The sequence below is a fragment of the Malaya genurostris genome, chromosome 3 (assembly GCF_030247185.1).
Source record: "Malaya genurostris strain Urasoe2022 chromosome 3, Malgen_1.1, whole genome shotgun sequence".
Classification (NCBI taxonomy): domain Eukaryota; kingdom Metazoa; phylum Arthropoda; class Insecta; order Diptera; family Culicidae; genus Malaya; species Malaya genurostris.
In genome coordinates, this window is record NC_080572.1 from 73,424,486 (window position 1) to 73,441,364 (window position 16,879).

A 16,879-nucleotide genomic window follows, 5' to 3' on the forward strand; every position below is an offset into this window, starting at 1 on the left:
CAGCGCGCAAGCAATAAAAAAAATGCGAAAAAGTTTATGTAAACTTTTTCAAATTTCGGTTGTTTTAGCTAAAGTTTTATAATTTTGAGTTGCATTTTCAGATTCTTTGTTAAATTCTGCTACAAACACTACTTTTCAGTTCTAAAATCATCCCCGTGGAACGGAACAGTTACCGTTTATACATTTCAAAAACCAATTACGGCTCGGCAACGCAAAATTTCAAAATTCTAAGAATACTTAGTTATGATAAATTTGATTTCGAAAACTTAAGTGTTTTTGGTTTTTCGAAAGTCGGTCTAGTTTTTGAATAATTGATCAAAAACGCGATTTTCGCATTCCGCTACTTTTCACCTCAAAGTAAAAATTTGTGTGCATATGTTTGATGATCAACACAAAAAAAAACATTTATATTACAATTTGAAGCTTTATTGTTAGGCTAAGGCCGCAGACAGAGTGAGCACGAGAAAGCAGAGCCAAACTTGATACTGACCAAAGTGAGTAATGTACTCACAGAAAATTAATTGTCAGAGGGAAAGCTGAGCAAATTTATCGCTTTATTCTGTCTGCGGCCTGAGAATTGTATGACCTGACTAGAAGTTGCATATTAAGTCAACTTTTAAATCTAGAAAAGTATATGGAATTGAAATTAAATTGTGATTGAAAAAACATTCATATTAAATTTCGTCTTTACATATGTTTGTGAACTACGAAGATATGAAAATTAAATGCTCATTGAAACTCTCATTCTATAACCATAATCTGTTGAGATAGCGTTCAACGTCATTTCATTGCAGAAATCTCATTTTATTAGTGAATACAGATAAATACAGATTTTTCATACAGGGTAATACAGATTTTCTCTGAAAATATCTGGCATCTCTGGTTTTAACTCAGAGGCAGCGTTGCCAGGTTATTTTTTTTTTTCAAAAATTGTCAAAACTGAAATTTATCTGAATTTGTCTGGGTCTACCATATATGTACAAGGAAATTTTCACCAGGATTCATTTTCAGTGAGCAAAAAAAAGGTCCACCACCTATCGTATAGAGGCCAAAACGGTAAAGATCTAGTGAGATCTGACAAAATCTGGGAAAATTTAGAAAATCTGCTTAGTTAGAGTTTCTGGCGAAGCGAGAAAAATATGACAATCTGGCAACACTGCTCAGTGGAATTCGGAATTTAGGTTTCTGCTGTTGCATTGAAGTTCGAAGATTTAGACTTTCAGTAGTCCAAACAATATATTTATCATGACTGACAGTAGCTTTGATGTAGAGAAGTATAAAACCTTTTACGAATGTGACGAGCACTGGGAATTGCGAAAAATGTTCATGGAACGACACAAGGATCGGTTCCCGGAAGATGAACTAGTTTGTCTGGCTCAAGTTTTCACTAATGTGGAATTCCTAGGTTGCCGATACCCAGCAGAAACCATGACATTGATAGCGGAATTATCCAAAGACGTTGCTGCAGAGTTTCGACAATCGAGGGAGAACAAACTGAAACGGACTTTCGTGGCCGCATCGGATGCTGCTGCTGCTAGATATGCTAAGAAGTAGATCAGACAAGGAAACATTTTATAGGATATCGAATAATGTGTTTGATAAAACGGCGATTTATTTTAAATACTGCACATTTATTTTTAATCATTAAATTCAATGATTCTAGGATAATTTAATGACATATTTTGTATATAAGTTGTTTTTTGAAATAAAAATAGGTAGAGGAGCAAAAAGTTGTTTTACTAATGCTAAACTTGCCTTTTATTCTTCAAACTAAATTGCTTCGTTCTACAGCCCAGCGTGTCTGGAAAGTTGTAATTTAAAATAATGCTTAGGTCACATTTAATTTAAATAATTTTTCGTGTGCTGTTAAATGTTCTAGTACAAGGAAATATATGTGTATATTTCAGAATTTAAAAAAAATTTTCTCCATCGGAACAAAAGAAATCAAGAAAATTTTTTTGCTGCATAGTAGCAGACAGTTTACGAACATCAGATTTTCCTGACACGTTAATGGGCAAACATAATTTCTGCTTTTTTTTACCAAAGGCAATCTAAAGATTTAAAAAGTTGCTCTAACAAAAACATACGGACAGTGCTACCCAGCCATTAGTTAAAGTTAGTGAACATGCGACTCTTACATTCTACTCAAAATCCGACAGTATGGTACAGTTGGGTCGCGCTAATTTAAAATTACGCACACCTTCCGCTGTAACTGAAGTTCCGGTGACGTCCAGCAACTTCAGGTTCGGTGCAGCCGATTCCAGGTGATCAAGCGAAGTGTCGGTCACCAGTTTGTAGTTTCGCACGAACAACCGCTCTAGACTGGTCATGTTGGGCCTAAAGTACTCACGAATAAACGCCACCCCACCGAGCTCTTGTCGGGACACACCGTACGCGCAAATACCTCGATCACTCACCAACGAGACATAGTTGGGGCCGGGTGCTCCCGGTCCTAGGTTGAGATACTGGTAGAAAGCGTTAGCCGGTCTCTGTTGGTTGTCCGCCACTTCGGCCACTGGGTTGTTGTTTTCCACACCGCGCACGATGATAACGTGGGGCATTATTCTCGGGTGGTTGTTCTGGAAGGCACCGTGGAGAATGACTCGGACTGGAATACACAAACATTCGTTGAATTAGAAATATAAAGTTGTTAGAATGCATGATTGTATTAATGGCTAGTAGGAATATCATATCAAAATACTTGCCATTCATATCTTCTTGTGGGTGTGGTTCCTGCTCCTCAGCTCCAGCAGGTGCCGGTTCCCCTTCGCCGTTCATGACATTCCCGTTTGCGTTAGCATTCACACCATTATTAGCATCTTCGGCAACACCGTTCACCGGTCTTTCTTGTACTTGTTGCTGTTCTTCATCCGCGGGAGCCCCCTGACCAGCAGCAGGTTCTGCGAATGGACCATTTTCTATGCGATCCCTGTTGCCCGCCTCGAAAATTTGCTGATAGGCTGCTTCAACCGGGCGTGGCATAACCTGAGGGAACGGCATTTCGTTGTTGTTATCCTCGTCATTATTGTTTCGTTCCAGATGATTGATAATGCGTATGATGTTGCGCCGATTGTTATAAACTATGCGCACGTGACGTTGTCGTATTTCTGGATTCTCTGGTAATGGTGGCAGTGGCGCTTGATGAGCTGCTACTACTGCTGCTGCTGGTGGTGGTGGTGGTGGTGGTGGTGCTGGCCGCTGTAGTTGTTCTTCGTTCACCGGAGGAAGCGGTGGTGGTGGCGGTGGATTGTTGGCCGGCTGCTGTTCCGCTTGCTCTTCCGGAGGGTCCATTTCAACACGATTAATGATACGGATTAGATTCTCACGATTTTCGTGCAAGTTCGGGAAAAAGTGACGATTAACAAAACGGAACACGTTGCGTCCCTCGCCTAGGAAGTGCGGCCGAGGTGGCCGCGGCGGGGGTGCAGGATCCGCAGCATTGTCACCTACCGGCTGTTGAGCGTTATCGGGAGGGTTAGCGCCCTCTGCGGCTTGCTCCTGACGTCTGTTGAGCGGATTTATAATATCCTGGTTGGCTATTCGTCGAAGCTGCTCAACACGTTGCCGTTCCGCTTCATTATACTCGCTCAAACCTCGCTCGGTACGCAAGTATTCCGGACATTCTAACAGCAATTCTTTTAGTGATTGAACTATATTGAAACAGCTTACGTCAGAGTCGGAGATCGGCGTATCACGAAGGTCTAGGATCTGTGAAGGAATCGATTAGTATCGGAATAAAATTGTATAGAAAGCAGCAACGTACCTCCAGTTTTTTGAATCCAAATCTTGTGGCGATGCTAGCATACGGAACACTATCTTTCATGTTAGCGCAACCTTTGAGGCTGAGATAACGCAAATGGGGAACTTTCGACAAGGCCATGAAGTCGTGCGTATCAAACCAACTACAGTATTCTATAGTAAGTTCCTAGAGAACAACATAAGGTCGAAAATGTCAGTCGAAGAAGAATCGCATAAGTTGAATGTTTGAAAATTACCTCTAATTTTTGCAATGTTCTATCAATTTTGGACAGGAAACCCATTCGTATTTCAGACGCCATTGAACGATCTGCTTCGCATTTTCTGAAAACCAGCGTCTGAATACTGGGCGGAAAGGAAATGATTGCCATATTGTTTGTGTCCATGTAGCCTTCGGTGATTTCAAAATGTTCCAACTGGGGACAGCGTTTGTTGATTTGTGCTAGTAAATTAGCAGTCAACGTAGGAGTTTTCCATTTATCCAGCGGGTACAAACTGGTCAAGCCACGTATTTTCAGTGAACGAGTTTCGGTTTGCAAGTGCTTTATTTTACGCAGCAGTTCCTGACCCCCCAGTTGTGACTCGCTGAAATCTGCCTTGGTCCAGAGTTTCTTATCTTTGATCAGACTGTTTAACCGAAGGCAACACTCGGACAGTGATATTAAACTGTCGCTGTCTAGATTCAGGAATATTTCCATAAGTATTTCATCACTCAGATCCATCAGTGACACCTGCAGTTCGATATCGGACAATTCCACCGAAAGGATTTTCATATTGGGCTGATCGAAGATAAACTCATCACTGGAAAGTTTCCGCTTTCTTCCGACCGTAGATGCTGCGGAAGTCGAGGGAAGCGACGGTTCCGCCTGGGTCGGTTCCATCATGACCGACTATTCTTCCGTGTTCTATGGGTGGGTTATTGATTTCCAACTATCGCGTTGATTGGATTCTGAAGAGAAAAAGAGTATGTTCATAAATTTATATCTGTTCAGAAAGTGCGAATAGATGTAGATAAGAATCACATTCTTTCCAATAATTTGAAGTTATATTTTTGTGGATTTCAAAAGTCAGCAATTCAACGAAACGAAATGTGACAAGTAACTCGATTAAGCTGAAGCGTATACGACGCCGAATGGTGACAGGTAAATTGTATAGACAAGAAATAACAGCATATTATGTTAAGATTAGAATCAGTTAACAACCATTGTACGTAAATTTTGTTTGTTCCCTATGGTTATACTGAAGAGTAGTTCACTCGCTTGCTTGAAAACAACGCTATATGTGAAGAATTGATTTCTCTGGTTATTTGTGCCTTGCCGTAACTGCTCATCATTTTCCTGATGGGAAGGAAAAAAAGGAAAGGTACCTGGAATGGAACTGTGAAGTGGATGAGGTGAGGAAACAGTAAATCGTTTTGCTTTCCCGAAAGCGTGCTGAATGATCTAAACCCAGGCATCACGCTCAACCCAGGAAGCCAAGTTTGGGGTCATACTGCCTACAATTGGCATGAAGACGAAAATTTTGGTTCTTTGGTTTTCAAATTATCCGTGGTACAGAGTATATTATAACGTGCTTCGATTATATTCATATTTCTTATTTAATGTAAAAAATCGTTAACTATTGATTTCTCTGTTACGGATTCTACGTAAACAATTCCAAACAGGCCTAAATGCCATTGACGGATTCTTTTTGTTCACTTTCTTTTTCGACTATATCTGCGTTATTACACAAATGTTCGTTGCACATCTGGTACTATTAGAGAAACGGAAATATTATCATTCATTCTACACGAATATTTTGTAAGTAAACGTGAAAACTAAGGAGGTATTAACAGAAAAGAAGAAAGTAAAATAAGAGAAACTCTCGTTGGCTTATGTGACCTAATGAGGATTGAGAAACTTATGATTTTCAGTATAAAATAAAGTTAATTTTCACAAACTAAAAACTTAATTTTTATCTCGGCGAAAAAGGACGCCGAAAAATTTGTAAAAAATGAGTAGCGTTCTTTGTGTTGACATAACACTTTGGGTAAACTTACAACTTGCCTAAAATTGGGGAGATGAACTTTCGTTGATTTTGGGTAGGTTTTGACATAAAATTAGGTAGCGGCTGGTAAAAGTGTAATGTATACATTGACTCATCTCATTCAGTAAAAACCATTCAAGCGAAGAGGTTGTGTTTCGATTATCCTGGCTCGTGAGTTAACAGTTGCAGGTAGTTAAAACTGCTGGTGCTAATAGCCAAGGCAATATTCGGGGCGTTTTCCGACTGGAAAGCTAGCAACGAAGGCCATCCCGTTCATACGCACAGAGGTGTAGAGACACAGAGGTGCCAGGGCATAGAAGTGACGATTAACAGTGCAAAGGCACAAAGGTCTTTAAGCAACCCAGTGCTGATCTACCAGGTACCAGAATTTGTACACTGCGTAGGATCGAAAGAGACAACATATATCGTGAGCACTGCAAGGATCACATTCGATCGCCACCAAGAGCAACAGCACTGTACCTGGGGTCAGGTACAGGCAGCACATCAAGTTCAGTGGTGACGACAACGACGGCAGAGCAGTTGAGATAACAGAAAACGACAAAAGACTGCCAATTGGAAACAGCAGAAGACAGCCAATTGGAAATCGTTGGATGAGCTTCACGTCGTTCTTTACGATAGAGGCACAGAGACAACAGCAACAAGATAGATTTCATTTAATTTATTTTTTTATATCTATCATAACTGAAATTTTACTATACATAAGTTTTCATTTTTATATTATTAATTTACAAAAAAACAGTTAATGTAATGGATGATCTAATGGAAGCTCATCCGAATCCGATTCCGGATACTAGTAAATCTTAAATTCTCCAAGGGCTAAACATTATCCAGAGGGTACCACTGGGCCATGGATAGTCTATTTTCGAAGAACAAGAAAAGGTATTAAATTTAATGCAAATTACAAAGGAATTGACATCACATTTTTCAAAAGTTGTAGAAATCTCTAAAGTTAATAGAGATAAAATTCGAGTTGTTGTTGACGATTTGAAACAGGCAAACAATATTGTAACCTATAAATTATTTGCTGTTGAATATAGAGTTTACATTCCATCGAAGGAGGTGGAAATTGGCGGTGTTGTGACTGAAGCAAGTCTGACAACTGATGATTTACTTAAAAATGGAGTTGATCGTTTAAAAAACTCCATGCTTGAGGGAGTTAAGATACTCGAGTGCAAGCAATTGTACTCAGTATCTATTTTCGATGGAATTAAGTCTTATCGTCCCTCAGATTCGTTTCGAGTAACATTTACCGGATGTGCGTTACCTAGCCATGACTATATCGATAAAATTCGTCTTCCTGATCGGCTTTTCGTACAGCTACTTATTGTAGTAATAAATCTAAATGCATAAAATGTCAAGGGCCTCATAAGGATAATCTTTGCGATAAAGATATTGAAAAATGTGTTTATTGTGGGGAGAGTCCTCATGATGATCTTTCAGTATGCGCTGCATTTAAGTTGCGTAAAGACTAAATGAAGCTTTCTTTAAAAGCACGGTCTAAGCGCACATATGTAAAAATGCTTACATCAAACATAGCCTTAAATTTTAATGACTAACATTGTACGTCTCGAAAGAGACTCTCCGTATGGCGGAGTGCTTTTAGGAATTAAGAAATGTTATTCCTTTTATAGATTAAACACTCCTTCGACTTCTAGTATAGAAGTTGTTGCTTGTCAAATAAACATTAAAGGAAAAGTCATTTGCATTGCTTCGGTATATATTCCTCCAAGAGCTCAAGTTGGACAACGACAGCTTAATGAAATGGTCGAAGCCCTCCCTGCTCCAAGATTGATTCTGGGAGATTTCAATTCGCACCGAATGATGTGGGGTTCCGTTTACAATGATAGCAGATCATCTTTAATATATAATATTTGCGACAATTTTAGCATGACGGTATTGAATATGGGTAGCATGACAGAGATCTCAAGACCTTATCTCTTTGCTCGACTTCAATCCGACTAGATTGCAACTGGAAAGTATTTCCTGATTTAAACGGTAGCGATCATTTACCAATCATCATCTCAATTAGCAGTGACAAAGGCATTGCTAATCCAGTTAATATTCCATATGATTTGACAAAAATATTGACTGGATTAAATACCAAAGTAATATTTCAAGTGTCTTAACTTCAATGGAAGAGCTCCCCCTACTTGAAGAATATGACTTCCTCGTTTGTTCGATTCTGGAGGCCGCAGAACAAGCCCAAACCAAACGATTTCTTGGCCCATCGTCTAACAGAAGGCCTCCAAACCCTTGGTGGGACAAAGAGTGCTCAGATGCTAAACACGCGAAACAAAATGCTTTCAAGATGTTTTTAAAACGAGGAGGAGGAACTCCTCAGAATTTTGAAAAATTCTTGACTTTAGAAACCAAGTATAAGAGCATACTTCGGGCCAAGAAATGTAGCAATTGAAGACATTTTGTCGAAGGTTTGTCAAGAGAAACCTCAATGAGCACTCTTTGGAATACGGCCAGACGAATGAGGAATCGTAACGTAGGAAATGAGAGTGAGGAATACTCGAATCGATGGATATTTGATTTTGCGAGGAAAGTTTGTCCAGATTCTGTTCCTACGCATAGCATTATTAGGGAGTCTTCTCCAAATGATGGTTCCATTGATAGCCCCTTTCCAATGATGGAATTTTCCATAGCACTCATGTCTTGTAACAATAACGCTCCTGGGTTGGACAGAATTAAATTCAACTTGGTGAAGAATCAGAATTAAATTCAACTTGGTGAAGAGTGTTAGTTCTGACTCCTACTGCGTCCATTAGTTCATCCAATAGTAACATTTTAATAAAACTGATGTGCTGATAAAAACAAACTCAAAATAGGTTAAGAAATCAACAACAAAATGTATAAAAATTTCAGCTTATTTTATAATTTATAGCAGTTAATCGTTTGGTTCCAATAATATGATATATAAAAAATATGTTTTATTAAACTCAAATCGGTGTGACTATATTAGTATTATATTAGGATAAGAATTATATGTAAAAGTGATGCTACGGCGAAGAAAAACTTATGTAAATTGCCTTAAGAAATAAACGTATTTATATATAAAAAAAAAGAATAAGTGTCGCCACTACGCCACTGACGTGTAACTTCATGGGTGCCACGATCCGTTAGCGCTGTAGGGAAGGGTACACAAGCATGTGGCAGGTTTACTTTGTGCACCGTTTGCCGAACGAGCGGCAACCGAATTGTTCGGAATTTGGCTCGTGGAAATAATTGCAAACTGTGTTAAAAGTTGAAGAAATGGTAACCTTCGGTTCTTTTCAGAATCCAAAGCATTTTACTACAAAGATCTAATGAGATTTTACTTGAAATGAATAATTTATTAGTAGAAAAATAAACAAACATTACAATAAACAATAAACTGAACATTACCTACTACAAGTTTTTTCGGTGAAACCAAGTTCCCAACTTTTTTTCCGGTCGCTCACCACCCTGAGTTTTTTACTCGGTTCTTTTCATCGAAAGAAGCTTTCCAAACAAAAGGATATCTATTGGAAAATAATCCTCGGAAGCGACTGAAGGAGGATCATATACGCGTGTCTCTACAAATACTACTTTGTAATTGACATTTCTCGTTGTTAGCTGCTAATTTTATTTCCTCGCACTCAGATGAGAGTTAAAAGGGAAATATGCACTATTACTTAAGTTCAAATGAAACTCACGTATCCTCTTCAGATTAAGACCATGTTATGACCCATGGTTTTAGAAATCATTTACATAAATCAGAAAGATTTACTACGCACTACTGGCCCAATGAATACTACAGTTTTTTCGAACCATTGTTATTAGAGGATAAAAGAAATTTAAGTTTGAAATCCATTGTAACGAACAGAGATTTAATGTCGCGCCGTCTATGGAAGTACTAAAAGAATTCGAACGCAGTGAACAAGTTCTTCAGAAAGTAAGAGTAAATTCGATATTTTTTATCATAGAATTTTTCAAAAATCTCATTCAAATCAACTATGTATTATGCGTACATTTCTTAGCTTCTTTAAACAGCTGCTATGAATGACAAAAACGAACCTACACCGAGAATCAGACTCAGGGTAAATACCCAAGAATAGAATTTCATTTACTCATACGGGAAAAAATCCGCCTCTGTGCAAAACTATAGCTGGTATTTATTTGTTTGTTTTGATGAACATTTACTATGCAATTATTAGTATTATCATAACTAGGATATTAGTAAAACTGTTTGCAACTTCTGATACGTAATTGTTTCATTTCTGTACGGAGCAATGAATAAGCAATAAAGCAAATACCTAGAATCCAGTAATCCCAAAATATCACGAATACATTTTCTCTGATTTTAACACATATTGTGTGTATCGAGAAGTCTCGTTCCAGTATCGATCGTATGTATTTTGTATCGTTCAGGGCTTTCTGTGCAGATCAAATATTTTAACCATTCGAAGCACAGAAAACCAGCTATCAACAAGAGAAAAATATTCTTTTCGATCCGTTTGTGATTGGCTTACTTACCTCCTACCTTTGCTGATACTCTCTTTACACCCGCACGGGACGAACAACCACACACAAACGCACTACGATTTGAACCGATAGACTTAAGGGGTCAATGATTTTTTTTACTTCAAATTCTCCGGTGTGGCAGTTTCGTTATAGGATGGCCAGGTGCGCTGGTTTATGATGTGCAATTCTTCTGGCGGGGGCTATCGCATATTAGATGCAAATCTGCTGTTTAATTTGTACAAGTTTGCGCTTATTTAGGCGTATTTTTCAATGCACTAAAACTTTTCACTTTTTCCGTACAGACTGTCATTTGCAAACAAAACGAAGAAGCATTTTGACACAATTAGCCCCACTGAGTTTGCTTTACACGAATGCCTGCTTTAAAATAAGTTTCGTCAAATATTCAAAACACTGAGAAATTCGGACTGTTTCCTGGAAAGATGAGTTTTACTTAGAATCGCGGGAATAACTTGCATGCATGAACACCGATAATTTCGGTAATTTCTTTCCAAAAGTGACAGTGATCTCGATAATTTATAGTGTTTCCAAAACGAAAATATCGGTGGATGCAAAAATACCGAGAGTTTCAGTTGTTTTGATGTTTGCCGAGCACTTAACTGTTTAAATCTCGGTATAATTCAGAAGAAAATTTAGCTTACAATCGATGTTAATCAGAGCACCTCAACCAGCTTGATGAATAAATGTCAATAATTATTGTTTTCGATACTGTCTCAAAACTCTAGATATGGATATTTTGGAATGGGTTCGACGAGAAGGTTTGAAATTTAATATTTCAAGCCACTATTAAACCCAAACTGGCGACTTCCAATTTATCGATTTATTAACCATCATATTATTTTTAGTACAGGTATGGCGAACTGATGTCAAAAAGTAATGTTTTGAGCTATTTTCAAATCTATGATGGCGATTTTCTGTGTTGTCGAGTAGGATTTGAAAATTGACGTTTTAAGGTCAGGCGATATTCGGCTTGTCGATATTCAAAAATTACACATTAGCTTTGGCCCCAATATTGATAGAGTATTGTATACCACCCTTCAGTTTTTAACTACAATGCTACAAATAACCTGCATCTTCAAGTTCCATTAGAATGTGGGAGTGGGTAAATACAAACCATTCTGCGCCACATCGACCCTTCACTATTGTTTCTGATATTACCCACCGTTAGTTTTGCTATTAAAAGTCAGAATGAAACGACTCGTTATATCTTTCGTTCAAGCAAATCTACGTAGCTTAAATATCGCTTCGAATATCGTACAGCATTAGTGATTCTAATTTCAATGTCAATCAGTATTGAATCGAAATATACCCGGAAATACAATATAAGAAAATGGATCGCCATGTACTACTTAATTCTGTTGGATAAATGCAGTTTATAAAAAAGTAGATACTGGCTTTGATTAGATTGTGCACGCTGAAAAAAACCCAACAATTGACTTAAATTCACCTAACATGAAGTAATCGAACATGTTTTTTATTGTTGGGTGAAAAGTACTGTATCGATTAAGTAGTTTTCACTCAACAGTGTAGTTTACTTCAATAAGTTGCTGTTAGGTGAAAAAAAATTTGTGTGTTGCATCGCAGAAACTATCGGTCAGATTTGAAGTGAGTGAAATTATTTTGTAAAATTGCAGGTTTTGGGAGAATAATTAAATAATTGTCATCAATCGTAGTGTGAGTAGCTTTGTATAATTTCTTTTTAAAACAATAATTACACCGCAATATCATTTCAGGCGATGGAAAATATTGAGATGCGTTCGATCGCTCAACGGTGCAGTTCCAGCAGCTCAATAGAGCAGCCTTGGCAGTTCAATGATATAGTCTGTAGATTAAATACTGTTGCAGCTCTAATTGCAAAGTACAATGAATATGAACTCCCATAAGTGTATTTTCTTCAATTTGGCATTCAAAAATTATACGATCATAATTGAATAATTCTAAATTTTAAATTTCTGTATCCTAGATAGTGTGTCACAGTGATTTGTCTATTTTTCAAATTTAAATCGTAATGATTGGTCGTGTCTCGTACACAACCCTAATTTTTTTTTGTTCAATTAACGCCTACCTTCATGGAGAGTGGATGGGTGAAATGTTCGCTTTGTCATCTGCTCGATGAATAGTATACTGTTCGGTATGCAATGCGGTGCAATTTGTGGGTGTGGCAAATATGTCAAGCATGTTCTCGTTTGTTGCGCACCGTGTTCGTATGTGCGATTGTTCACGGCACTGCAGTTCACTAGAAGACCTGAAAACGAATAAAACACTTCTGAATATCTAAAATCGTTCTCACAAGTTGGTATATTGTATGAATTGTGAAAGGTTTCTTTTTTTACTTTAAGAACTGTAACGGCGCACCTACACTAAAGTACGACGAATTAACGACACACTTACTCTAACACTTAAAATAATAAGACAGGGCAAAAAAGAGTTCTATTGTTCGATTCAAGGTTGTTCGTCTGCAGAAGTACCCGCGGTATGAATTACAATAATTTCAATGGAAGAAAGTTTTTACATTTTATACCTACTCAGTTGGTAACCCGAAAATGCAATGTCGTTCACTGCCTCAAGCCCGTCATCCAAACAGGAGAAAGGCAAACAAGTGTCATGAGTTTTTCTTTATAATACTCTTTGAGACTATAACTATAGTAAAATGTGAGAGCAGAACATCTCGATAACACGAAGTGTTTGGTGTTGTACGTAATTGCGTGTGAAAATTGATTTCACGTTTTCTTCGTTAAATTTTTGACGAATTTTAAGGAGGACACCTGTGCAACGATACCGATTTCTTGGTATTTATACCAATTTTTGACCTCTACCGCAATACAGATATGTTCTCCTAAAATACCGATAATTCTCAGATCATACAGATAAATACCGATTTTGTATTTTAGCTTCGATAGGAATGAGCAAAGATTTTCACGAGACCTTTTTTTGTTTACTTAAATGAACCCTGCTGACATTTTATTGGTATTTATGTTGCAGAGATTTCGATACCGATAAGCCGCCCTTACACGTGACAATATTATTGTCAATCCAAAGTATTGTCAATACCGTCAATCCAATTGATTTGGTAACTTGAGTCCGCATTTTTCGAGAAAATCAAGCGTTTGGAGCTTCAAATATTGCAAATGAATATTAAAATATAGAGAGAAGAGATTATTGCACATATTTAACAGTTTCTCTCTGGAGAGAAAGTATTGTTGGATTGATGAGCAGTTTTGATTTTTTTAACAATATTTTCGTCAATCCAATGAAGTTTCCATTACACGATCAAAAGTATTGTCAATACTCCTTGTATTGACAATAATATTGTCTCGTGTAAGGGTCGCTATATAGCAGCCCTTACACGTGACAATATTATTGTCAATCCAAAGTATTGTCAATACCATCAATCCAATTGACTTGGTAACTTGAGTTCGCATTTTTCGAGAAAATCAAGTGTTTGGAGCTTCAAATATTGCAAATGAATATTAAAATATAGAGAGAAAAGACTATTGCACATATTTCACAGTTTCTCTCTGGAGAGAAAGTATTGTTGGATTGATGAGCAGTTTTGATTTTTTGACAATATTTTCGTCAATCCAATGAAGTTTCCATTACACGATCAAAAGTATTGTCAATACTCCTTGTATTGACAATAATATTGTCTCGTGTAAGGGCCGCTTAAGGGCAGCTTATGGTACGCCGAATACAGATTTTTGGGAAAATGACCTGGCAACGCTGCACCTGTTTGAAAACAGTCATATTTTAATTCACCGAATATTCACTTATTGACAAATTTTATATTATAAATAAATAATAAACGTATAAGGTTGTCCATGATTTGTGTATAACGTCAGAAACCTCAGCCAAAGAGGATAATTCCAGAATGTCGACGGAAGTTCCAGCCGTAAAGCGCTATCGCCGTGATGAGAAGCAATCCGATGAAAGTGAAGTGGAAGATGATGGCCAGTATGTCCCCTACGTTCCAGTACGAGAACGTAGGAAACAACAATTGTTGAAAATGGGTAGGATTGTGCAGCTTACTGCAGAGGCCTCGAATGTGGGCAAGTCTTCTAGTGAAAATGAGCACGACGAAGAAGGAGCCGAAGAGGCATGGGGTCGTAAGTTTAACATTAGCTTACTGGATCAACATACCGAGCTGAAAAAGCTGGCAGAAGCTAAAAAGATTAGTGCAGTAGAGAAACAGCTAAAGGAGGCAAGTAAAACAATTTATTGAATATTGATATGAGTATATGAGGTTATGACTTATTCTTTTTAGGAGGAAAAAATTCTCGAGAGTGTTGCAGAAAAGAAAGCCCTCATGGGTGTTGCCGAATTGGCAAAGGGGATCCAGTATGAAGATCCAATCAAAACCAGTTGGAAGGCTCCAAGGTATATTTTAGCTCGTTCAGATGCCTCTCACGAGAAAGTAAGAGAAAAGTTAAGAATCTTGGTTGAAGGAGAAAATGTACCTCCGCCGATTTGTACCTTCCGAGAGATGAAGTTTCCGAAGCCAATATTGGCAGCTTTGGAAAAACGAAACATTCGAAAACCTTCCCCGATTCAGGTTCAAGGCATACCGGCTGTTTTGTCTGGAAGAGATTTGATTGGAATTGCCTTCACTGGATCGGGTAAAACGTTAGTATTTGTACTTCCTATTATCATGTTTTCTGTTGAGCAAGAAATTCGCTTGCCATTCATCAGCAAGGAAGGGCCATATGGATTGATAATTTGTCCATCGCGAGAATTGGCTAAACAAACATTTGACATCGTGCAATACTACTGTCAACATATGCAAGCGGCTAGTATGCCCGAAATTCGTTCTGCACTGGCCATCGGGGGTGTACCCGTGAACGAATCCTTAGCAATTATTCAACAGGGTTGTCACATCATGGTTGCCACTCCGGGACGGTTGATGGACATGTTGGATAAGAAATTGGTTAAACTAGACGTTTGTCGTTACTTATGCATGGACGAAGCGGATCGAATGATTGATATGGGATTCGAAGAGGATGTCCGAACCATTTTCTCATACTTCAAAGGGCAGCGTCAGACACTGCTATTTTCTGCCACCATGCCAAAGAAGATTCAAAACTTCGCTAAGTCAGCACTGGTGAAACCGGTCACAATCAATGTTGGTCGAGCAGGAGCTGCCTCTATGAACGTTACTCAAGATATCGAATACGTCAAGCAAGAGGCAAAAGTTGTGTATTTGCTGGATTGTCTCCAGAAGACGCCTCCGCCGGTATTAATTTTTGCCGAGAAGAAACAAGATGTTGATGCTATCCATGAGTATTTGTTACTGAAAGGTGTCGAGGCTGTTGCCATTCACGGTGGTAAAGATCAGGAGGAACGTTATCGATCGGTGGAAGGTTTCAGAAAGCAGGAGAAGGATGTTCTTGTAGCCACAGATGTTGCATCAAAAGGTCTTGATTTTCCAGATGTCCAACACGTTATCAACTATGATATGCCAGACGACATAGAAAATTATGTCCATAGGATTGGTCGTACTGGACGGTCAGGATCGAAAGGCTTAGCTACTACTTTCATCAACAAAGCTACTGAACAGTATGTTCTACTAGACTTAAAACATCTGTTAATCGAAGCAAAACAAAAGGTTCCTCCTTTTCTGGCGGAATTGTGTTCCGAGACGGAAAAGTATGCCGATCTGGGCGATGGATGCAGCTACTGTGGTGGTCTTGGTCATCGGATTACCGAGTGTCCCAAACTGGAAGCCATTCAGAGCAAACAGGCTTCCAACATCGGGCGGAGAGATTATTTGTCCAACACTGCAGCTGATTATTAGATCAATAAACATGGTAATAAAAATTGTCAAAGCATTTTCTTTCTGGCGTTCTCACATCTCACTCTTCCCCGATTAGTTTGATTTTTATAGACAGTGATCTTGTCCTTATTTTATTCGAAATGTTTCGAGTGAAATCATTGTGTTTGTGGTATATTGATTTGAAATAACATAAATAATTCTCCCTGCCCTTTTACTCAGAGAGGGGAATGGGCGCGTTGTATCAATACAGTTCGATTGGGAGTCTAGGTTTACCTGATGCTCAAAAGAGCTTGAGTTTATGGTAAACACAGACAATGAACAATCGAAGATAACGAAATGGAAACATGTACTAAAAGTAATAGCTAAACAATTGAAGAGTAAAAGTATAATTTCGTAGTACAATATCACTAAACGTTAGCTTCATGTTCACATTTCCTTATCCGTCGAACCATTCTGAATTGCAAAACATACATAATTTAAATAAAGTCCACTAACCCTTGACCTTTCCATTACACTTACTTTCATAACCCATCAACGATGGGTAGCAATGAATGAAGCAGGAGCGCTTAAAAAAACAAGTACACAGGAGAAAAAGAGAGGATGAACATAATTATTCAGTACAATCAAAAACACTTTACAAACTATATCTTAGGAATAGCAGGACCTAAACAGGAAAGAAAACCATTTAAGGTATGGATTATAACCATCTATATGATGGGTTCTACAGTGCTGGTAAGTTATATTGAGCTTGAGCTTGAGCGACCACCCCTGGTTGCTACTCCGTTACTGATCGGGATTAGCTGA

At 38.2% G+C, this 16,879-nt stretch overlaps 3 protein-coding genes across 4 annotated transcripts; 2 read left to right on the forward strand and 1 right to left on the reverse strand.

Moving 5' to 3' along the window:
• Positions 1-1,169: 1,169 nt before the first annotated feature.
• LOC131439554 (partner of xrn-2 protein 1-like) lies at positions 1,170-1,697 on the forward strand. Its single transcript, XM_058610707.1, has one exon. It carries the CDS (start codon positions 1,246-1,248, stop codon positions 1,552-1,554), a length of 309 nt encoding a protein of 102 aa, XP_058466690.1. The 5' UTR covers positions 1,170-1,245; the 3' UTR covers positions 1,555-1,697.
• Positions 1,611-10,599, reverse strand: LOC131439547 (uncharacterized). Of its 2 annotated transcripts, none has more exons than XM_058610697.1 (5): positions 10,303-10,599; positions 3,996-4,705; positions 3,764-3,925; positions 2,706-3,708; positions 1,611-2,608 (listed from the first exon to the last, which is right to left on the reverse strand). In XM_058610697.1, exons 2-5 carry the CDS (start codon positions 4,638-4,640, stop codon positions 2,142-2,144), a joined length of 2,277 nt encoding a protein of 758 aa, XP_058466680.1. In that variant the 5' UTR covers positions 4,641-4,705; positions 10,303-10,599; the 3' UTR covers positions 1,611-2,141. The 2 variants fall into 2 exon arrangements, with proteins under 2 accessions (XP_058466680.1, XP_058466681.1); XM_058610698.1 differs by lacking the exon at positions 10,303-10,599 and adding an exon at positions 10,083-10,258.
• A 3,435-nt stretch (positions 10,600-14,034) lies between these two features.
• On the forward strand, positions 14,035-16,127 carry LOC131439548 (ATP-dependent RNA helicase abstrakt). The gene is made up of 2 exons (XM_058610699.1): positions 14,035-14,506; positions 14,570-16,127. Exons 1-2 carry the CDS (start codon positions 14,177-14,179, stop codon positions 16,094-16,096), a joined length of 1,857 nt encoding a protein of 618 aa, XP_058466682.1. The 5' UTR covers positions 14,035-14,176; the 3' UTR covers positions 16,097-16,127.
• Positions 16,128-16,879: the final 752 nt, after the last annotated feature.